The sequence below is a fragment of the Sapajus apella genome, unplaced genomic scaffold (assembly GCF_009761245.1).
Source record: "Sapajus apella isolate SASKATOON/1434 unplaced genomic scaffold, GSC_monkey_1.0 scaffold62, whole genome shotgun sequence".
Classification (NCBI taxonomy): domain Eukaryota; kingdom Metazoa; phylum Chordata; class Mammalia; order Primates; family Cebidae; genus Sapajus; species Sapajus apella.
Genome location: NW_022437002.1, coordinates 4,217,477 through 4,239,632, shown reverse-complemented (window position 1 = coordinate 4,239,632; position 22,156 = coordinate 4,217,477). Strand labels below are relative to the sequence as shown.

Here is a 22,156-nt window from a genome sequence, read left to right as displayed (position 1 = left end):
GTGCCACCATGCCCAGCTAATGTTTTGTATTTTTAGTAGAGACGGGGTTTCACCGTGTTGACCAGGATGGTCTCGATCTCTTGACCTCGTGATCCACCCGCCTCGGCCTCCCAAAGTGCTGGGATTACAGGCTTGAGCCACCGCGCCTGGCCATTCACCAAGTTTTAATCACATTACAATATTAGGATCTTTTTATTTCATCACCCTCTCTGCCTGTATTCTTGAATATCCATCCTTTCTAATAACCAGAACAATAGTCACTATTTATGAAGCATCCACTTTAGCCAGGGACTATCCATGCATTATCACAGTTCATGTTAAAACAACCCAACAAAAGAAATGGTATACTGTGATCACTATTTTACATGTCGGGAAACAAGGTAAATGTTTGAATATCCTAACCAAGATTACAAGGGAAACTCTGATCTTCCTCACTCTGATGCCCTCACTCTCCCATTGCACCATGCTGCTTCCTTCCCCCATCTACTGCTGCAAACCAGACCTTAGCAGCCATGACACTCCTTGTAAGGTATGTAAACCTAAGAAGGCAGCTCTGGGTAAGGCACAGTGGCTCAGGCCTGTAATTCCAGCACTTTGGGAGGCTCAGGTGGGCAGATAACCTGAGCCTAGGAGCCCAGCCTAGGCAACAACAACAAAAATACAAAAATTACCCGAGCTTGGTGGTGTGTGCCTGTAGTCCCAGCTGCTCAGGAGGCTGAGGTGGGAGGATCACCTGAGCTCAGGAGGCTGAGGTGGGAGGATCACCTGAGCTCAGGAGGCTGAGGTGGGAGGATCACCTAAGCTCAGGAGGCTGAGGTGGGAGGATCACCTGAGCTCAGGAGGCTGAGGTGGGAGGATCACTTGAGCTCAGGAGGCTGAGGTGGGAGGATCACTTGAGCTCAGGAGGTTGAGGCTGCAGTGAACAGTGACCTCACCACTGCACTTCCAGCTTGAACAACAGAGTGAGACCCTGTCTCAAAAACAACAAAAATGAAAAACAACAAAAAAAGAAAACAACTCTTTGTAGGTGGGGTTGTTGTATCAATTTCTTAGATGGGTAATGCCTCTATGCTGGGGCCTCCTGGGGATGAGGAGCAGGACAGTTCCCTTCTCTGCCTCACAAAGGCAAGGCCTGGGAGTGCTGGGAAAGAATGTGCTGAGGAGCCAGTGTGAGCATCTGGTCTGCAGTTGAGTCTTGTTACCATGGAAAACTCAGCTGATTTGTCTGTCTTTTTTTTTTTTTTATGTGTATGTGGCTCTTTTTTTAATGTGATAAGAACACTTAACAGGAGATCTACCCTCAACAAATTTTAAGTTAACTCCATTAGTCTTTTTCTTTTTTCCCCTACCTTTTTTTTTTTTTTTTTTTGATGGAGTCTGGCCCTGTCGCCTAGGCTGGAGTGCAGTGGCTTGATGTCAACTCACTGCAACCTCCATCTCCTGGATTCAAGCAATTTTCATGCCTCAGCCTCCCAAGTAGCTGGGATTATGTGCCACCAAGCCTGGCTAATGTTTGTATTTCTTTCTTTTTTTTTTTTTGGTGCCCGCTTTGTTCCTCCATAATTGTTTGTATTTTTAGTAGAGATGGGGTTTTAGCATGTTGGCCAGGCTGGTCTGGAATTCCTGACCTCAAGCAGTCCTCCCACCTCCACCTCCCAAAGTGCTGGGATTAACAGGCATGAGCCACCACGCCCAGCCAACTCCATTACTCTTTTTCAAGTTTGCTTATCGGCAGTCAGCCCCTTGGAACTTCAAAATTAAGGAACAGATCCTTATCATGGGCTATGATACCCTCTCTCCACACCATAGATCCACCCCAATGTCCTGAACAGGTACCTGGCTTCTTTCTTCTGACACTTTTATTTTTAACTCCATAAGGCCTGAGCTTGGGCTGAAACAGAAGCAAAATGTGCTTCACCTAATGTTCTGCTTTGTCCATATCCATTTAATTCAATAAGAGTGCAGACCTTGGAGTCAGACAAACCACAGTTTAAATCCTCAACTTGCCTTAGTTTCCTTTATGCAAAATGGTGATAATCCCTTCCTTGCAGTGTTGTGAAAATTGAAATATGTAAAATGGTGGCTATATGGCCGGGTGTAGTGGCTCACACCTGTAATCCCAGCATTTTGGGAGGCTGAGGTGGGCGGATCGCCTCAGGTCAGGAGTTTGAGACTAGCCTGGCCAACATGTTGAAACCCTATCTCTACTAAAAATGCAAAAATTAGCACGGCATGGTGGCAGGCACCTGTATCCCATTACTCAGGAGGCTGAGGCATAACAATCCCTTGAATCCACAAGACGGAGGCTGTAGTGAGCCAAGATCACACCACTGCAGTCCAGCCTGGGTGACAGAGCAAGACTCCATCTCAAAGAAAAGAAAAAAAATAAATGGTGGCTGTGCTTGGTGTTACTTGACTTTCTACTGCATCCTTTGGGATTTGGGTGCCTGCCTATGTGTCCAGATGTCCTTGAAATCTCACAAGTTCTTTTTGAGTGCAAAGACCTCATTCTCATTATCAAACCAGGCTGGTACCAGACCTCAGAGTTCAGGAATCCTGGGGAATGCTGGAATCCTGGGGAAGCACTGAACGTGGAGCCAGGATATTTGGGTCTGAGTCCTGAAATGTGCGGTGACTTCATCTGGAAGATGGGGTTATACCTTTTTTAAAGATACGAAATGATGATGATGGAAGTGTCTTGTGTTTAGAAAGGCATTTGTTGCATCTCAGGGATTCTTTTCATTCTGACCACCCAGATCTGACCCTAGCTGTACCCATCTGTAACTCTCTGGCCATCATCTTCACACTGATTGTTGGGAAGGCCCTTGGAGAAGATATTGGTGGAAAACGTAAGTCAGGCTACTGCGAGTGTGGGACGCAGCTATTTGGACCTCGACATACCTGTATCAGTTCCTTCCCGGAACCCATCTCCCTGGAATGGGTGAGGACAGGGCCTCTTCCCATCCTGCATTTTCCTCTGCAGCTGTCCTGCTTCCTTGTGGCCATCAGAGTTCCCTTCTGCTGGACAGTCTGGGGACAGAGGCTGAGGCGGGACCCAGGACCAGACCCTATCTGAGCCCTTCCTACAGCCCTGTGCCAGCTGTTACTGGCATGGCTGAGCTCAGAACCCCTTGATTTCTGTCCATTATCCCAGGAGCAGTCGCTGGCATGGTGCTTACCATCACAGGAATCTCACTCTGCATCACAAGCTCAGTGAGTAAGACCTAGGGGCAACCGTCTACCCTTTGAGTGGGCCGAAGCCATCACCAGCTCTGCTGCCTCCTGGAAGCCCCTGGGCCATGAAGTGCTGACAGTGAGCAGATAGACCTAGCACCTCCCCTCTCTGGCCTCAGCTTCCTCCTCTTGTGGGGATAACAGCTACCTCATGGATCACAATAAGAGAACAAGAGTGAAAGGGTTTTGTAACCTTCAAGTGCTGTTCAGCTACTGGAATTAAGCACAGGAGACTCGACGCAACCTTTCTGCCCCAGCAGCTCTCTTCCTACTGTCATCTCAGGCCCCCAGTTCAGCCACCATTACTGTGGCCTAATCTGGACTATCATGGCGGCAGGTTCCATGGACTGCAGAACCCCAGCTTTATAGAAAGGGCCAGCTACAGACGGAGCCAGAAGGCAAACAGGAGGCCTCCAGGACTCAGAGCACCTTGGCTGACTGAGAGGTGGAACTGAGGGGAAAAAGGTGCCTCAGAGTGGCAGATGCAGAAGATGAGCTATTAGCCTTGCTTGCCCCACCCATGAGGTGGGCAGAAATCCTCACTGCCAGCCTCTCTTAAACAGGTAGCATCTGTGAGCCCCAGCTCCGCCCGACTCCAGCACCCAGCACAACACCTGGAGAGTAGTAGCTGTCAATAAATCTGTGGTAAACAGAAGTTAATAAGTATTATTTTATTGTGACAAACTTGCTTCCACGTTTGTGGCCTCTCCCAGGTTCAGTCAGCTACTTTCTCTGGCCAGAGAATCCCATAAGGAAGTAGCTCCCACAGCCAGGGCTGCCCTGCTCAGAGGAAGGGAAGGCTGAGCTGTGGGTATAGGAGCAGAACGGGGAGGGCTGAGGAGGCTGCAGTGTACCCTGGGAGCCCAGGGGAGGTGGTGGCTCCTGAGGAACAAGCTGCTGGAGGCTGAGGACAAAAGGTGGCCAGAGTGATAGTCCCCAGTTCTTCTCTGGAGCTGCGGGCTCTCAAGATGGCAGAGCAGGGGCTGAGGCTGGTTTTCCAGGGACAAGGCCTCTTCCACTATCTGTGCTGCCCTCTGGAGGAAGTGGAAGGCCATGCAGAATGGAGTGAGAGAGTGGCCAGCCTCCAGCTCTCAGCCAGGAGGTCCCCACCCCAAGAAAGGAAGACACTGGAATTTAGGAACTGCTTCCTCATTTAACAAGGTGGGAAGTTAGGAGATCCTTTTGCCTTCAATCACAAGGGAGAACTGTTCCTGGGGCCCCGGGCTGCTAGTTTCCAGCTCAGAACTCCTCCCATCCTAATATACTGTTTACTGATCCAACAGCTTACCTCATCCAAGGGCTCCTCTGTCTGGGTGTCTTCATCATCTGCTACTTCCTGGGTCCCTGCTGTCTCCTTCCTTGGGTGGGGAACCCCATATATTCCTGTAACTCCTAAAGAGGGACGCAGCGTTGGCTGATGCCCAGGCTGAAGAGCCCTCAGCATCCCTCCCCTGAGCCTGGTTCTGCCTTCCCTACCATCTCCCAGGATGGCAGGGAAGTGAGAAGTGGGCCTTTGGTTCCATCCCCATCCCCTCTAAATCCCACCCCTGAAGTCTCATCGCTTTAAGCACTGCCCTTTCCAGGTGCTTCTTTTTGTGTGACAAGGCCTGTGAAGAAGGGACAGGATATGCAGACGGGGGAGCTGGAGACAGTTATGATGAGGTCAGGGCCAGCGTTTTTTTGTTGTTGTTGTTATGGGTAGTCTCCTTAGCCAGTAGGCTCAAACTCCTTTATCTTTTTTTTTTTTTTTTTTTTTTTTTTTTTTTTTCAGTGCCAGCTTTGTGTCTGGGCACTCTGCTCCCATGGACATCCCCAACATCAAGGACCAACCTATGTCACTATCAAAGGGCAGCTGAGAAGGGCCTGAGCCCCAGGGGCCCCTCACCTGATGGGAATGAGATTGTAGGGGCTTGCTTCTTGGCTGAATGGTCTTCTGGGGTCTGGCATAGAAAGTCGATGGCTCAATTTGGTCTGGTTCCTTTGGAGAGGGCTGGGTTACCTGTGCCCTGTGGCCTTGGGCCTATAGAAAGGACACTGGGTTTGGAACCTGGTTGCTGGCCATTCTTACCTTTCCTACTCCCCAACTGAGGCTTCAGAGAGCCCCTGATGCCTGCAGGAACATGGCAGAGGAGATGCCATCTGTCTTCACAACCTATGTCCTCCCTCCTTGCTGCCTCTTCCCATCAGCCTGCCTTATCCAGGGACAGAGTAGTTGGTGCCTGGCACTCCTGGATGCCCAGTGAAACCAGGCTGTGCTCTCCCACCTCCACCGCCATTCCCCATTCTCACTGGTTCATTTCTTGGGAGGGCTTAGGCCTGCAATAAGTTCCCCTGGGCCCTACTGTGCCAAATATGCCAATTCTCTCTCCCAGCATTCAACCTAGCAAAAAGGCATCAAGTTCTACAAGTCAGAGTCCTGAAGATGTGAGTTCTGGTCTGACCCCTCAATACTGTGTCATTCTGAACAAATGACTCTTTTTTTTTTTGAGACGGAGTCTCCCTCTGTCACCCAGGCTGGAGTGCAGTGGCTCTATCTTGGCTCACTGCAACCTCTGCCTCCCGGGTTCAAGTGATTCTCCTGCCCCAGCCTCCCGAGTAGCTGGAATTACAAGTACATGCCACCATGTCCTGCTATTTTTTGTATTTTTAGTAGAAACAGCTTTCACCATGATGGTCAGGCTGGTCTTGAACTCCCGACCTTGTGATCCACCCACCTCAGCCTCCCAAAGTGCTGGGATTACAGGCATGAGCCACCGCCTTTTTTTTTTTTTTTAAAGAGATGGGGTCTTTCCATGTTGGTCAGGCTGGTCTCAAACTCCTGACTTCAGGTAATCCACCCTCCTCGGCCTCCCAAAATGCTGGGATTACAGGTGTAAGCTACTGCACCCAGCCCACCACCGCCTTTTTTTGAGAACAAGTCTCACTCTGTTGCCCAGGCTGGAGTGCAGAGACAAGATCTCGGCTCACTGCAACTTCTGCCTCCAGGGTTTAAGTGATTCTCCTGCCTCAGCCTTCTGAGTAGCTAGGACTACAGGCACCTGCCGCCATGCCCAGGTAATTTTTAGTAGAGATGGGGTTTCACTATGTTGGCCAGGCTGGTCTTGAACTACTGACCTCAGGTGATCCACCCTCCTCAACCTCCCAAAGTGCTGGGATTACAGGCGTGAGCCACCATGCCCAGCCCACTTCACTCTTTTGAGCTTCAGTTTCCTCTGGAAAATGTGGATAATCTTTCTTTCACAAGATTTTTTTTTTTTTTTTTTTTTTGAGGCGGAGTTTCACTCATGTTACCCAGGCTGGAGTGCAATGGCGCGATCTCGGCTCACCGCAACCTCCGCCTCCTGGGTTCAGGCAATTCTCCTGCCTCAGCCTCCTGAGTAGCTGGGATTACAGGCAGGCACCACCATGCCCAGCTAATTTTTTGTATTTTTAGTAGAGATGGGGTTTCACCATGTTGACCAGGATGGTCTCGATCTCTTGACCTCGTGATCCACCCGCCTCGGCCTCCCAAGATGCTGGGATTACAGGCTTGAGCCACCGCGCCCGGCTCACAAGATTATTAAGAGGGGCGTGGTGCGGTGGCTCATGCCTATAATCCCAGCACTTTGGGGATGCCAAGGTGGGTGGATCATCTGAGGTCAGGAGTTCAAGACCAGCCTGACCAACATGAAGAAACCCTATCTCTACTACAAATACAACAAATTAGCTGGGCGTGGTGGCGGATGCCTGTAATTCCAGCTACTTGGGAGCCTGAAGCAGGAGAATCGCTTGAACCCAGGAGGCAGAGGTTGCAGTGAGCTGAGACCATGCCATTGCACTGCAGACTGGGTAACAAGTGTGAAACTCTGTTTCAGAAAAAAAAAATTAGCTGGGCTGGTGGCGCATGCCTGTAATCCCAGCTACTCAGGAGGCTGAGGAGAATTGCTTGAACCTGGGAAGCGGAGGTTGCAGTAAGCTGAGATCACACCATTGCACTCCAGCCTGGGCAACAAGAGTGAAACTCTGTTCCAAAAAGAAAATTATTATATATATAATATATATATAACATATATATAACATATATATAATATATATAACATATATGATATATATATTATGTATATGTTATATGTTATGTATATATCATATATATTATATATATTACATATATTACATATATATCATATATATATAACATATATATCGTATATATCATATATATATAACATATATATATCATATATATATATATTGTTTTTAGAGACGGGGTTTCACCATGTTGACCAGGATGGTCTCGATCTCTTGACCTCGTGATCCGCCCACCTCGGCCTCCCAAAGTGCTGGGATTACAGGCGTGAGCCACCGTGCCCAGTCAAAAAAAGATTATGAAGAGGATGCAGGATCGCTTGAGCCCAGAAGTTCAAACATAGTGAGACTCATCTCTATATTCAAAATAAAAGAAAAAAGGAAAAAAAGGATGCAGTTAACCAGGTGTGATGGCAGGGATCTGTAAGCCCAGCTACTCAGGAGGCTGAGGCAGGAGAATCACTTGAACTTGGGAGGTGGAGGTTGCAGTGAGCTGAGATCATGCCACTGCACTCCAACCTGGGCAACAGAGCGAGACTCGATCTCAAAAAAAACAAAAAAATAGGATGCAGTGAAATAAGGTCAGAGCCTGTGCTAGAAGAGTTGTCAGACAGTCACTCCCGTTCCCACCCCACCCCACACTGTACCCTGCGTCACCTACCCCCTGCCTGTAGGCCCTAGACTTCGAGTCTGGAGGATGCCTACAACAACAAAAGGAAAGGCTTGGAGTGGGCAGATGGCATGGAGTCAGAGCACACAGACCCAGAGGGTGGCTTCCTCTGCCCAGTCTGTTACCCCTCCACCTCCCACATACATACCAGCAGCCCCTGGGCAGGGAAGGGCTGGGTACCAGCAGCTCCAGATAGGGGAGGGCCTTGAACTCATCTTCTCCGACAGCCACATAGTAATGGCCACTTACCAGCTCCTCCCCTGCTGACAGTGGGAGCCCCTCCAGGGTGCAGAGTCTGGGAGAGAGAGGTAAGCAGGATAAGGGCTGGTAGATGCAATGCTCCTTCACATTCAGCAGACTGAGGGGTGAGTGCAGCTATTCCAAGGTGCCCTCTGGCCTCGGCACCAGTCGCCCAGGCTCTTCCCTGCCTCTGAGGGCTGGGCAGAGGGGCCTCTCTCCCTGTGACATAGGAAGTCCCATGTAGGCGAATGTGCTTTCCTTTTGCCCCTTCACCCTCAGCCACAGCTGAAGCCAGTGGGGAGGCTCTGTTTGGGGACTGTTGAGCCCTCCCAGCCCCCATACTCACTTGCACGCAGCCCCATTCTGCAACTGGACCTTCTCAGTCAGGAGCTTCAATACAGTTTCCCAATCCTGGCTGGCAGTCCGGGGCAGCTTCACACTAAATGGGGGACTTACCAGGTCCCCATTCCTGAACACACTGAGACAAAAAGCCTGGTAGGGGGGAGTGTCCCCAGGAGTCCCTACATGTGAGGCGAAGGGTGGCACAAGTCCAGCAATAACCATAACGCTGGTGTCTGTTCACCCATCAAACATGCTGGACTTCTATATTCCCAACAGTAACTCCTGGAACAAACCCAACACCATTTTCTTGGTCTCACTAAAAAATACATCCCTGCTCCCTGACACTGGCACTCACTGGATGTGGCAGGGAGCACCTGCAGGCAGCCGCAGTCCAAGAGGCCCATCACACAGGTGGCGAGTCACCGGAGAACCCTGAAACCCAAGTCAGGCCTCCAAATCAGGAGAGTTGGGGCCTTTGGTTAGGGGTGGCTCTGTCCAAAGTGTGGACTGAGGGGGCTGGAACCAGACTGGGGCAGGAAGTGGGTGAGGAGGGATGAGACAGGTCACACCTTTTACCAAAAGTTGCTTCTATGTTCCCTAAGTTACATTCTAGCCACTCCCTATCTCCATCTGTGTTTCACAGCTTCCTCTTACCTTTGGACCACAATTTGGAGATAAAGTCAAAGCTTCTTGGACAGAAGCAAGAGATAGTATCTTGAAATCCCACACTCCAGGAAGGATAGCAGCTGGCTCCAAAGTACCCCCCATAGAACTGGCAGATCTTGCTGCTTCCCTGGCTTCCCACACCAAATTGGGGGCAGTTCCGGGAGGAATGGGAAGACAGAGGGGCTGGGGGACATGTCCCCAGGACTCACTTGTAGTCTGCAGCTCTTCCCACCTGGATCCTTCCCTCCATGGGGTAAATAGCTGAAAGGACAGATAGGTCACAGGTCATCTCGCAGAGCCTGAGGCCTCAACAGTCTGGCAAATGTCAGTATTGGGCTGGGGTATAGCTCACCAGATATCCCTCCCCATGGAAAAGTGGCAATCATCTCAGTCCAGAAGCATACACCGGCACTTGAATCTGTCCTAGGACTCCTTCAGTACTCAAGTGCTGCCGGGGCAAGTGCTGGGTAAGTCTGGAAATCCAGACCAGAGTCTCGATACTAACCATGAGATTAAAGGTCAAGGGCATGGCAGCTCACACCTGTAATCCCAGCTCTATGGGATGCTGAGGCAGGAAGATAACTTGAGCCCAAGAGTTTGAGATCAGCCTGGGCAACCTCATTGCTAGCAAAAGCAAACATTAGCCAGGCATGGTGGCATGCATCTGTGGTCCTAGCTACTTTGGAGGCTGAGGCAGGAGGATTCCATGAGGTCAGGAGTTCGAGGCTGCAGTGAGTGATCGTGTCACTGCACTGCACTCTAGCCTGGGTAACAGAGCAAGACCCTGTCTTAAAAAAAAAAAAAAACTGAGAAACTAGAAACTAGTGCATTATGCATCCTGCTATATCCCAAGAATATTTTCGTTCATGAAATAGGTCATTTTATCTCCATTTATGAGACTCCAGGAAATTAAGTGACTTGCCCAAAGTCACACAAGAAATAAGGGATGAAGCCTAGATTCTAAGTCTACCTAGCTTTGCACACCACCCACCTTTTTTTTTTTTTTTTTATAAAGACGGCAGGGTTTCACCATGTTGGTCAGGCTGGTCTTGAACTCCTGACCTCAGGTGATCCGCCTGCCTTGGCCTCCAAAGTGCCTGGATTACAGACGTGAGCCGCTATGCCCGGCCAACTTTTTTTTTTTTTTACACGGAGTCTCGCTGTGTCTCCCAGGCGGGAGTACAGTGGTGCAATCTCAGCTCACTGCAACCTCCGCCTCCCAGGTTCAAGCAATTCTCCTGCCTCAGCCTCCTGAGTAGCTGGGATTACAGGCACATGCTACAACACTCAGCTAATTTTTGTATTTTTAGTCGAGACAGAGTTTTGCCACATTGGCCAGGCTGTTCTCGAACTCCTAACCTCAGGTGATCCACCCGCTTCAGCCTCCCAAAGCGCTAGGATTACAGGGATGAACCACCTTGCCCAGACACTTCCCCTTCTTGGTCCTTACATTAATAGTAAGCAACCTCAGCTGAGAGCTAAGAATAGGACCTGGAAGCCAGACATGTGTCAGACTCAGATACTCAAATTCTTCTCTCACCTGGGAAGACAGTCTCCTCCTGCAATGGGGGATGATCCTAGCCTAACGGCAGAGTCTGGGATGCCTAAGCAGAGTGGGGAGGAATGGATGGGTGGATTTGGAGTGTTTGGTGACGTTAGAGGGTCCAAGCAAGAAAAGCTTTTGGAAAAAGGGGCTCAACCTGCAGGAGAGTGGTCTTCCCACAGGCTGATCTTGGCCATGATCATTAGTAACACACACAATTCCATTTGAATTTCAGTTCAACTATTTGTTGTGTACTCTTAGGCAGATTTTTTGTCTGTTTTCCCTTTCTAATGGAGGCAACCCCCCGCCCCATAGAGTTCAGTGAATACCAGGAACGTGCCGGTACATACGTGGTATGTACTGAATACACGTTCTTGCTACTGCTGTTACCTCCCTCGCTAGGCTCTTTGATCAGCCCCAGCCCACTCACTGGAGCTTGTGGAATTGTTCAAAGCCAGCGGCCACATACTGCCCTCCATTCTTCAAGTCTGCCAGGTCAGTGACACGATGGCCGTGACAAGTGTAGAGAGCACGCACAGCCAGTGGGGCCTGCACGGCTGATGTCACCTCGCAGAGGAAGGCCTCCATGGTGGGGAAGCAGCGTTGAGTCACCACCAGCCGGGAGCCTGGGAAGAAGGGGTCCCCATTCCGGTACACCACAACCCTCTTGGCTGCTGGATGGCCAGCCGCCATAGTGTAATCTGTCAGAGACACAGAGCTGTTGCCAGGCAACCAAGGAAGGGCTGGGAGCGGTGCCAATCAGAGGTGGAGTCCAGCCCTCTCACCCAGGAAGGCAGAGGGAGCCTCTGGCAGGAGCATTTATCTGCACTCAGGGTTTCATCCAATCTGCTCTCGGGAGATCACACTTCAACACAGGTGTTCCTTACTCTGCAGAGCCTCCTTGCCACTCTAAAGCACAAGGCTGAGCTCAATGGCGGATCAGCTTCAGGGGTTGTTCCCTAAGGAGGATGGCTAGATCTGTTCCTGGACTGTGGCTCCCAGCTGGCTCTGGGATCAATGCCCCATGCCTGCAGGAAATGAAAAGCAGGGCCCAGAGTCTGTCCTGGCCAGAAGCAGAAAATGAAAGCAGCCAGGCTCAGAATGTAAGAAAAACCTTTATTCCCAACAGGTCCCCCATTCCACTTCCCCCAGGTAGCCACAAATTTGTTTTGGTTTTTGAGACAGTGTCTCGCTCTCTCACCCAGGCTGGAGTGCAGTGGCACAATCCTGGCTCACTGCAACGCAACCTCCACCTCCTGCGTTCAAGCGATTTTCCTGTCTTAGCCTCCCAAGTAGCTGGGACTACAGTCATGCGCCACCACACCCATCTAATTTTTGTATTTTTAGTTGAGATGGGGTTTCAGCATGTTGGTCAGGCTGGTCTCAAAATTCTGACCTCAAGTGATCCACTGGCCTCAGCCTCCCAAAGTGCTGGGATTACAGGTGTTGAGCCACCACGCCCAATGCCTTATCCACAAATTTGGATTCAGCTATAGGCAGAAGATTGAAAGCGTATCCTTCCTCCTTCCCTATACTCATGCCAGCTCTCTGCTCCAGCTTCTCTTGGCCTCACTAGGCACTGATGCCAGGGGCAGGGGCAGAAGGCAGAGCTGGTACCAGGGAGGTAGGATGAGGTCTTGTCCTCTCTGCCCTTTCATAGCATTCCCCTTTGGAACTTGGTCCTCTCCTGGCTTCCCAGGGTCTAGCCAGATGGTCCTGTTTTCCATGGCCTGCCCCTCCACTGTTCCTCTCCTGTACAGCCCGCCCCTGTGGAAGACAGGATCTTAGGTGACTTTGATCTCCATGGTACAGTCCTCTGCTTTTTCTGTCCTTGGTGACTAGGCTCATTGGAGGTTCCATCTCTGGAGCTTCTATCACTAAGGGTCTGATCTTGGGTGGTTTAGTCCTCCAGAGATCAAGGCCACCATGCTCTGGCCCTGACAAGGTCCCATCTGAGATGACATGGTCCTCTGAGAGGCCCAACTCTTGTGTCCTGACTGTTTGGCAGTCAGGCTCTTTGTGGTCTAGTTTTCTGGGAGATGTCTCTTTATTATATGTGTCCTCACAGAGTGCAGGCAGCTGTGTCCTGTACTTCCTGGGACAATGGTCCCTAAGTTTTAAGCCTCTGGGGGTCTGGTCCTCCAGGATTTTCATCTGCAGCAGGCAGGTGCCTCCAAAGGTCTGTCTTCCATCATCCGGCCCTTTGGTGAGCCTGTCCCCCAGAGCCTGGCTGTTCGATGGTATTGACAACGGTGGTCCAGCCCTGCTGTAGCATGGTTCTCTGCACTTAGCCCCAGCAGTGTTTTTTTGTGTAGTGGCTTGACTTCCTGGGGATATGACCCTCTGGCAGGAGTCATCCTCCTGTTCTAGCTCTCTAGTGGTCCTGTCTCTGTAGGACTGGTCCTCCAGTGGTGCGCTTGGTTGTGACTGGTTCCTCTCACAGGCTTTTTTCCCATGTTCTGGGCACACACTGGGCTCCTCTCTGATCGGGCCTGCCTCTGGGGATCTCAGTGTTTGTTTGAGAATTAGGTACTGTTGAGGGAGAGAACATACACTGTACCAAGCAGGTCTGCTTGGGCATAGCAGGAGGTCTCTCCCTAACCCCCACCCTTGACCCTAAATGTTCAGAAAGAGATGCAGGTTAGTGCTACCTCCTTACGGCTATTGATGGCCTGTTGCAGCCACAGCAATTCCATGGCCAAGTGGCTGCGGTGGTACTGAAGCTCTTGAAGCTCAGGTTGGCTGTGTGACAGTCTTGGATCTGTGGCTTCTGTCAAAGAGGGAAGGAATAAGGAGAAAACCTTGAGGGAGGCCGGGCGCGGTGGCTCAAGCCTGTAATCCCAGCACTTTGGGAGGCCGAGGCGGGTGGATCACGAGGTCAAGAGATGGAGACCATCCTGGTCAACATGGTGAAACCCCGTCTCTACTAAAAAAATACAAAAAATTAGCTGGGCATGGTGGTGCGTGCCTGTAATCCCAGCTACTCAGGAGGCTGAGGCAGGAGAATTGCCTGAACCCAGGAGGCGGAGGTTGCGGTGAGCCGAGATCGCGCCATTGCACTCCAGCCTGGGTAACGGGGGGGAAACCCCCCCTCAATTCAGATTAAAAAAAAAAAAAAGAAAACCTTGAGGGAGCAGAGCCCAGGAAATGGCCTAGCTTTAGACTTTGGAAATCTCCCTTCCCATCACTGCCCAACCATGTGGTGGCCCTAACCAGGCAAAGAGAAGACAGGAAGGGGATGCAGCTTATCTAGCACAAGCCTTTCACTCTTCAGACGGAGAGGCTGAGGCACAGAGAGGGTCAAGGGCTTGCCCTGATCTTGGCAGAGAGGTACCTGGAGTCTCCATCCCTGTTGTGTCTCTGGTCTCCTCTTGGCTGGGTTTCCTGTTCTGTTCCATCTGAAGCCAGGGGCTGTGATCTCTGCAGAGGCTTCCTTGGTTTGCTGAGCTCTCTCCTGATTTCTTCAGCACCGTCTCCTCCCAGGTGGCCTCTCCCTCAGACTCTTTACACGGGACGTGGTTCCACAGCTCCTGCTCCGGATTTGCTACCCTGTCTCCTGCTTTCCAGGTCTGATGGGATTTTGCCTTCTGAGAAATTAGAGAGATGTGAAAGCCCGGGGCTTAACTCTTCCAAGTATCTGGGCACCATGATCTGGCAGACAAGTTGGTGAGGATTAAGGACTAGGGTGTGAGGAGGTGAGTCTGCTGCCTCTTCCAGTGAGAAAACCTTGTCACCAGGAAGGGTGGCTCCACTCTGCCCAAGCCCTCCTTCCTTTCTCTCCTAGGTGTGTCCTACCTCTTGGAGGAATCGTGGCCTGGGAATGCGGCCCTCGGTCCACTGAAGCGTGCCCAGGTCGCCCTCGATCTCTTGTACAATCGCCTCATACTCAGCTCGCAGGCTCTGAAACTGGCGTCGGACCAAGCAGCCCCGAACGCAGGCCTGGAGTGGAGAACGAGAGCGAATAAGTCCCTCATCACCGCAAGGGGGGGAGGTCTCAAAGGACTGTCCTGGAGAGGTCGTCCCGGCGAATGCTAGAGGGGACCCGGCGGCGGGGAAAGGATAGGTGGGCTGTGCGCTGGGGCTCCGGGGGGCTTGAGGGAGGATGCCGGACTGGATTCTCCCCCTCGCCTTAAGGCTCTTCCTGTTTCCCTGATCCCGCGCGAGCGTGTGGTGGGAGTGGGGGTGCGCAGAGCAGGGAGTCTGTGGGTCCCAGCTTTCGTCAGCGCGGTTGGGAGGCCGGAATCTCCAGAGATTGGTGCGCAGGTAAGGGACTCGCTGTGAGGTCCCGGTACAAGACCCCATGATTTCCCTAAGGGAGAATCCTGTGCACCCCGCGCCCGCGCCCGCCTCCGCCCCCGCACCTGCATCGCCAACACCCTCCGAACCGGCAGCTCCCGCTCCATGGGCGCCAACGGCCTGACAGGCCCGCCCCGCGCCTGCGCAGTACGTCATTGATCGGCGCCGCTGCGGAGCGAGCGCGGGCGTGGGCCCCGCCCTCCCGTCCCCACGGCAACAGTCTCCCTTCTTCGATAGGGGCGTCCTCGCGACTGGTGACCTGCGTTGCCCCAGCCCCCGACTCCCCCTCCCACAGCCGCAAGGGGCACTCCAGTCCCGCAGGCGGGATCTCCATAACCAAAGGCCCGCGGCGCTGGGCTGTCTCCGCGGATGCCGGGAGAAAAGAGGCAATGAGGGGAAGCAGGACACTGAGCCGCTTTATTTTTCTCTGGTTTAATTCCATCCAGTGCCCCCCTCCCCCATAGCACCTGGGGGGCCGTGGAACATCAGTCCGAGTCCGTAAAAAGTCACAGTTTGAAGAGAATGGGAGGAGCAGTGTGGGCCTGCGTGGGACACCTACGCAGCAGACTGCTCCTCAGGCTCTGCGTTCTCGGCCAGGTGCAGCTTCTGGCTGTGCCCATCAAGGATCGTGGCGCTTTGGACCAGTCCTCCCACCCGAGTCTCCCATCCTGCAAGGGCTTAGTTCCCTCACCTGTGCAAAGGTTGTGGACTGGGGTTGCAGTCCCCGCCTGCCCTCTCTCACTCCCTCTCTCTTCAAACACAGTGGGGTGTGTGCGCTCTGTTTCTGAGGACCAGGTGAAGTGGTAGTGTAAATCAGTAAAAATAATTGCTCAATGCTGAAAGGATAGGAGGACATCGGGCAAGCTTTGCCATGACTGGTGTCAGCTAAAGTACTCGCAAAGATTTTGATCAGTAGTAAAACATCTCCTGCAACCACTTTTTTTTTTTGAAACAAGAGTCTCACTCTGTCACCAGGCTGGAGTACAGTGACGCGATCTTGGCTCACTGCAACCTCTGCCTCCTGGGCTCAAGCGATTCTCCTGCCTCAGCCTCCCGAGCAGCTGGGACTACAAGCGCTCACCACCACATCCAGCTAATTTTTGTATTTTTTTTTTAGTAGAGACAGGGTTTCACCATGTTGGCCAGGATGGCCTCAATCTCTTTATCTCGTGATCCACCCGCCTCACCCTCTCAAAGTGCTGGGATTACAGGCATGAGCCGCCATGTCCGGCCTTGCAACCACTTCTTTTCTTTTTCTTTTCTTTCTTTTTTTTTTTTTTTGAGTCATTCCCTTGAGTGTCAGCAACCACTTTTCTTCTAATTTTGGGGAAATTCTAAATTCCTGTACCTGGGCATTCGGGCAATCTGGCTAAATCTGACAAGAGTGCAAGAGGTGGGGAAGTTGGTTGTGTGTGAACACTCCTGGAGGGTGCTGGGGAGGAGGAAACTGACCTCGCAGGAACATGCACACAGTTGGGTTCCTTGGAAAGGATACATTGAATTACTCAGGTCTTCCAGCTGTCAACAAAGAGAGAAATGGAAGCTTCTGTTAGGAGGGGCACCAAGCCAAATCCCCAATGCTCTGGGGGCTGTCTTCTGGGGAAGCTGAGGGGCTCAGAGCTCTTGGATCCATGCACTCCCACCTTTTCACCCAGAGAGCATGTACCTCCTCCACCCCTGGTGCCCCAGGAACCAAAGTACCCAGACATGAACCCACATTGCTAAGCAGCTGGTCCAAGTTACGGTCAGCCATCGTCTTCTTCTGCTCCTCCGGCAGCCCCTCAGTGACCCCATCCTCTTCTTCTTCATCCTCCTCCTCCTCCCCACATACGTCTAGGCTGAAGTGCAGCCGAGCCAGCTTCTCCTGCATCTCCCGAACGTGCTCCAGCTGCTCAAAGGAGCATTCCTTCCCTGGAATGAAGCCCTGTCTGAACCCCGGGAAAGATTCCTGGAACCCTGGACCCTGGTCCCAGCCATATCCCACGGACCAGGCCCTCCAGCCCTATCCACAGTATCCCCAGACCCTCTGAGCCCAGCCCCCAGGACTCACCAAAGGCCTGCAGCCGTCCCGAGTGAAAATCATTGAGCAGGTTCAGGAGTCCCCCCTCCATCTCATAGACATCAGTCACCTCGGTCAGGAAGGAGTGCTGCAGGGGCGTGCCTGCAGAGCCACCTCCACCTCCGGCCAGCACTGGGCGGCACTTCTCCTTGCCTACTCTGGGTGGGGTGGACATGACCATGATCACACGGTGGGGGGCAGTCAGGCACCTCCAGATCTTTCGTGTCTTCTGCCTATGCACTAATTCATCTGCCCATCTACTCATGAGCAGAAATGGATGTTTATGGTCCTCCCTTGGGCACCAGGAAGGGAGTGAGTGAGGAGGCATGAGGAGGTCAAAAAGAAGTCTTTTCTGCTAATAACACAGCCAGAGCCATGCCTGGAAGGAGGTCCCTGGCTTCCTGAGTGCCTCACTCATTTGTTCTATGACCCTGAGTGAATCACTTATCCTCCTTAATCTTCAGTGTATCTAGAGACAGCTACTCCTTTATTGCCACAAGGGCTATCTTACCTCTTCCCAAAATATCTTACCGTACCTCTTTTTTTTTTTTTGAGACCCAGTCTCATTCTATCGCCCAGGCTGGAATGCAGTGGCATACTCTCAGCTCTCTGCAACCTCGCCTCCTGGGTTCAAGTGATTCTCATGCCTCAGTCTCCTGAGTAGCTGGGATTACAGGTGCCAGCCACTGCACCCTGTTAGTTTTTAAATTTTTAGTAGAGATGGGGTTTCACCACGTTGGCCAGGCTGGTCTTGAATTCCTGACCTCATGTGATCCGCCTGCCTCAGCTTCCCAAAGTGCTGGGATTACAAGTGTGAGCCATGGCACCCAGCCCCCCCCCTTTTTTTTTTAAGACTGGGGTTTCACCATGTTGGTCAGGCTGGTCTTGAACTCCCAACCTCAGGTGATCCACCCGCCTTGGCCTCCAAAGTGCTTGGATTACAGGCGTTAGCCACCGCGCCCAGTCTGCCCCCCCCTTTTTTTTTTAATTAAAAAAATTTTTTTTTAGACAAAGTCTCACTCTGTCGCACAGGCTGGAGTGCAGTGGCACAATCTCCACTCACTGCAACCTCCGCCTCACAGGTTCAAGCGATTCTCATGCCTCAGCCTCCCAAGTAGCTGGGATTACAGGTGCCCACCACCATGCACGGCTACTTTTATATTTTTAGTAGAGATGAGGTTTCACCATGTTGACCAGGCTGGTCTCAAACCCTTGACCTCAGATGATTTGCCCACCTCGGACTCCCTAAGTGCTGGGATTACAGGCATGAGCCACCGCACCTAGCCAGCCCTCTTTTATTTAAAAACTGTTTTAAACAAAACCAAAAATACATTAAAAAAAAAAAAAAACTAAAAAAAAACTGTCTTAAAGTTTCCACTGCCTTCAGGATAAAATTGAATGCCCCTGCCAGCCTGGCCCTCTCCTGCCTCCCCAGTTGCCTTTCTTGCTACTCTCCCCCCAGCCTTGAGCTTCATGCCTCTTAGACAAGTGATGTGCAAAACACAGGGAAACACAGTGGTCTTATTTGGAACAACTGGAGAAAGAATACATTGTATTTAGTGGAGAACAAACATGGATACATCATAAGGCAGCATGCAAACTCCCAATCATAAAAAAAAATTCAACAGAATTCAAATTGTGCCTCCAGGTATTCCCTCACCATTTCCTATCTGATACTCCAGAGCCCCCAAACCACCTGTGGTTCCTGAAACCTTTCAGGTAATAGCTTTCTTCCATATTTATGCCAGGTAAGCCTCTCAGCGTGGAACATTCACTTTCTGGCAGAGTTGCTCACTCCCTCCTCTGAGACACATCCTCATGCTGTGTGATTCCAGTGACCTACCTGGCCTTTTTGCCACACAGTTGAAGATAGACACTGGGTCTGAGTGAGCTCTCAGTTCTCAGGGGCCAGCTCCAGAAAGGCATTAATGATTGCTTAGGAACTAAAGGCAGAGGTCCCCTTTGCTTTCCTCTCTAAAGTGCAGCCCAGAGTTGGGATTCCTCCTCCTTTGCTTTGCTTCCCTTCTGTACCCACCTCTTGAACTTGGCCCGCTGCTTAGGGGATGGCAGATGAGGAAGTCCTAGGGCCAAGGAGCCGCTGTGGCTGGTAGGCACAGGGACCCTGCGTAGTGTGCCTGGGGCCTGGGCTGGCTGGGCCAGGCAGGGCTTGGGACTCCGTTTCTTCTTCTTGTCATCCATTGGGTGCTGTCTGGGCCTCACACCTAGGAGGGAAGCAACCCCACAAAGATAGGCAGGGGCAAAGTTAGCCCTTCACCCCGCAATCCCTGAGAGCTGCAAAGGAAGGGCCCTGGCACCTTCCAACTTGTCCCCTCATTTGTAGAGTAGGGGCAGAGCAAGATGTCAGTGTCTGCTGCTGGGGTCATGGATGTACACTTGAAGGACCTTCTAAGGCCCACCCTAATTCCCCTTCTGCCTGAAAACCTAGGCCCCTCCTGAAAGGGCAGGACCAGACACAATTATCTTGGCACTACTGTGGTTTCCTGTCCCCAAGGCTGCAGGGGCGGGGCTGGTAGAGGAAATGTAGTGGGAGACAGGATGGAGGTGAGCTGCAGGGGCCCAGCTGAGGATTAGGGGTGTCCTTCACTAAGCCCCATTCTATTTATCAGTGGCCTAAGCAGATGCTGACAAACCCTATCAGCATGGGAGGGGGCCAAGGTGCAGGCGGGGGGCACCTGGGAAGGCCCCAGGGTCTGGATTATTGTAGAAGCCGCAGCACACAGGGCAGGGTTCACTGCGGGTTTCCCCCACTTAGACACTGGCATCCCTCCTCTTCCACCCACCCCCAACCGAAAACACCAGGGACTCCCAGAAGTTCCCCCGGGGTGTTCTTGCAGCTGCTTCGTTTTTCCCAGTCGGAAAGTCCCTGCTGGGCTTCAGCTGCTGCCAGGGTGGGCTGCGTGGTCAGCCGCTGGCTGCCTGGGCCTCCAACAATGGCTGAGGCTGTGGCTAGGCTGCTCCGCCGCCTCGGGTCCAGCCCCGCCCCCGAAGCCTCTGGTCGGCTGGGGTCCCCTCCTCTAGAAGTCTCATTCCAGCTGCTGCTACCAAACCTAACTCCGAACTCTGGGGTGTGTGTGGGGGGGGGCTGGCACTTAAGCATTTACACTGGCACACAGCTGGCTGGCACCGACAGGGTTTGGGGATGTGGGGAGGGGAGATAGCGCATCCTCTGCCTCTCCCTGCAGCAGCTTGACCCAATTAGGAACTTGATAGCACTGGAGCCGGAGCCTGTGCTCCCCAGGAGCGGCTGGGGCGACTGGGGATCTATTTCCCACGCCCGGGCTCCAAAGCCATGTGCCAAACGCATCGCTCAGCTCCGGAGCCGCGCTCGAAGACGGAGCGTCAGACCCGCGTCATTCCGCCCCCGCCCTCATTCCCTCAGGGGGCTACTGACCTGGAGGTTTGGGGTCTCGAGTGATGCTTCTTCAGTGCAAGTTCCCTCCGCCCTCCGCCCTCTCCTCCTGGGAACACCACTGGGTGGAAGCTAAGCTGGAGGGAGTTAATTTGCATTTAAAGAGAAAGTGACCTTCTCCTTAGCTGGGAAGGATGAGAAGGGAGGAGCATCCCCGCATGTGCTACGCCGTTCCTCTCACCTCCCCGTCTGAACCTAGGGGACCCTGTTGGTTGTGTGACGTCAATTTTAAAAAGATTTTCCCTTTCCCGGCAGTTTCAGAGAGAAGCTACAGTTCCTTACAAAATGGTGGTGGCTTTGTCAGAAAGGGGGGTGGGGCGGGGGAGAGGAGAGACAGGACAGAGAGAGAGAGAATGTTAAGCATAGAAGCAGCACAAGCAGCAGCAGGAAGACACTGTGAGCAAAGACAACCATCAATGGAGTGAGCTCAGTGGAGCACTTTAGGTACATTTAATCCCCATAACAACCCTGAAGGAAGATATCAGTGTCATTCCTCAGTCTAGCGAAAGCCCTCAACAGTCTTTTGAGGGCAAAATCCCCCTCTCTACAACACCAGGCAGTTTTCTCTATTAAGTGTTGGGGCCTGTCTTTTGCCACAAATGAAGTGACAGGAGCCCTCCCCACTCCCCAGGCCTAGGAGACAGGTGTGGGGAGCACCAGGTCATAAGGAAGATCATGCAATTCCCTGGCACTTGACTCCAGTCCTCAGGGGAACCTGAGTGCTGAAAGGCCGCTGACCTAGTGTGGCTGCTGCTGCTCGCAGCCAGATCAATGGGGCTATTTAAAGCCCTGGCAGAGACTCCTGGCGCAGGTCCCCAGAGCAGCATCTGATACAACAGGGGAGAGGCTCGTGTTTGGCCAGGCGGCCCAGCCGGCTCAAGTGAGCTGGCCCAGGGCAGTGCACACAGCCACCCAGCCCACCTTCCCCTTTCCGGGCAGAAGTGGCTTTCTGAGGTTTGGCCTCTGGTGATGTGAGGGGCCATGGGCACTGCTCCTGAGGTCACCTGCTCACGATTCCTTCTCGGGTACTTCCAACACTGAGACCACTACACAAGGGGAGAGAGTAATTCTAGACTTTTTCAATAACCAGGAGGCCAGAGTGGGGACCACGGAAATCCCCCCCCCCCGTCCCCGGGAGCTGATAGACAGTGGCACTGCTGCTGACAGAGGGAGCACCCTTATGGTTCCCATCCTCAGCTGCCTCACTAGGGGGTCAGAAACCTCACTATTCTCAGAGCTGCTTTGCTTGGAAGTTCCAAGAGTTGGGGCAGCAGCCTCCCCACCCCCACCCTCCAGATGTCACTGGAAATAACATGGTCAGCACAGAAAAAACATTTATCAGGACCTGGCTAGAAGGGTCAGAGGCTCTGCTGGGACTGTCACAGCCAGTGTGAACACATCTACTTGTGAGGCCTGGAAGGAAGGGCATGTGGGTTGCCTCTGCCATTTTTTGGACATTCAGCACATATCCTCCTTTGTGCCAGACCAACCCAGGCCCCAGAAAGAACAGGGTGGTGGGTGAGGCCACCAGCAGAATCTCTCCCATACAGGAGTCCCAGGCTTGAGGTGGGTAAATGGGCAGTGTAAAAATTGAACAGAGAATGTGCTCTC

General features: G+C 52.3%; 4 protein-coding genes across 8 annotated transcripts in view; 1 reads left to right on the top strand and 3 right to left on the bottom strand.

The window, feature by feature from the left end:
• The window catches only part of TMEM234 (transmembrane protein 234), an 8,773-nt gene extending 3,204 nt beyond the window's left edge, over positions 1–5,569 (top strand). Inside the window, exons 4-6 of one of the 4 annotated variants that reach the window (XM_032246746.1) lie at positions 2,757–2,849; positions 3,155–3,213; positions 5,006–5,569. In XM_032246746.1, the coding sequence (XP_032102637.1) occupies positions 2,757–2,849; positions 3,155–3,213; positions 5,006–5,101 (248 nt within the window). In that variant the 3' untranslated portion in view covers positions 5,102–5,569. Of the gene's footprint in view, positions 1–2,756; positions 3,898–5,005 lie in introns of those variants that run through there. The other 3 variants (XM_032246748.1, XM_032246749.1, XM_032246745.1) reach the window with 3 other exon arrangements.
• Positions 3,895–11,969, bottom strand: DCDC2B (doublecortin domain containing 2B). The gene is given in 10 exon segments (XM_032246741.1): positions 3,895–4,268; positions 4,523–4,626; positions 5,120–5,143; positions 5,146–5,254; positions 7,961–8,000; positions 8,118–8,264; positions 8,556–8,687; positions 8,907–8,983; positions 9,427–9,478; positions 11,191–11,969. Coding segments are annotated over 10 exon segments (1,263 nt in total). The 5' UTR covers positions 11,454–11,969; the 3' UTR covers positions 3,895–3,953.
• Positions 11,970–12,401: 432 nt separating this feature from the next.
• Positions 12,402–15,226, bottom strand: IQCC (IQ motif containing C). The gene is given in 6 exon segments (XM_032246740.1): positions 12,402–12,650; positions 12,653–13,292; positions 13,412–13,530; positions 14,095–14,347; positions 14,556–14,699; positions 15,122–15,226. Coding segments are annotated over 6 exon segments (1,386 nt in total). The 5' UTR covers positions 15,164–15,226; the 3' UTR covers positions 12,402–12,462.
• A 244-nt stretch (positions 15,227–15,470) lies between these two features.
• CCDC28B (coiled-coil domain containing 28B) lies at positions 15,471–21,445 on the bottom strand. 2 transcript variants are annotated; one of them, XM_032246744.1, is made up of 6 exons: positions 20,528–21,445; positions 19,151–19,337; positions 17,107–17,273; positions 16,774–16,967; positions 16,552–16,574; positions 15,471–15,666 (listed from the first exon to the last, which is right to left on the bottom strand). In XM_032246744.1, exons 2-6 carry the CDS (start codon positions 19,312–19,314, stop codon positions 15,612–15,614), a joined length of 603 nt encoding a protein of 200 aa, XP_032102635.1. In that variant the 5' UTR covers positions 19,315–19,337; positions 20,528–21,445; the 3' UTR covers positions 15,471–15,611. The 2 variants fall into 2 exon arrangements, with proteins under 2 accessions (XP_032102635.1, XP_032102634.1); XM_032246743.1 differs by lacking the exon at positions 15,471–15,666 and having other exon boundaries at positions 16,323–16,574.
• Positions 21,446–22,156: the final 711 nt, after the last annotated feature.

Coding starts and splice junctions, on each gene's coding strand:
- CCDC28B (XM_032246743.1), bottom strand. CDS start 19,314: ATGGATGACAAGAAGAAGAAACGGAGTCCCAAGCCCTGCCTGGCCCAG. Junction 17,274..19,150: donor CAGCGGGCCAAGTTCAAGAG/GTGGGTACAGAA, acceptor CACCCCACCCAG/AGTAGGCAAGGAGAAGTGCC. Junction 16,968..17,106: donor GGGACGGCTGCAGGCCTTTG/GTGAGTCCTGGG, acceptor GCTTCATTCCAG/GGAAGGAATGCTCCTTTGAG.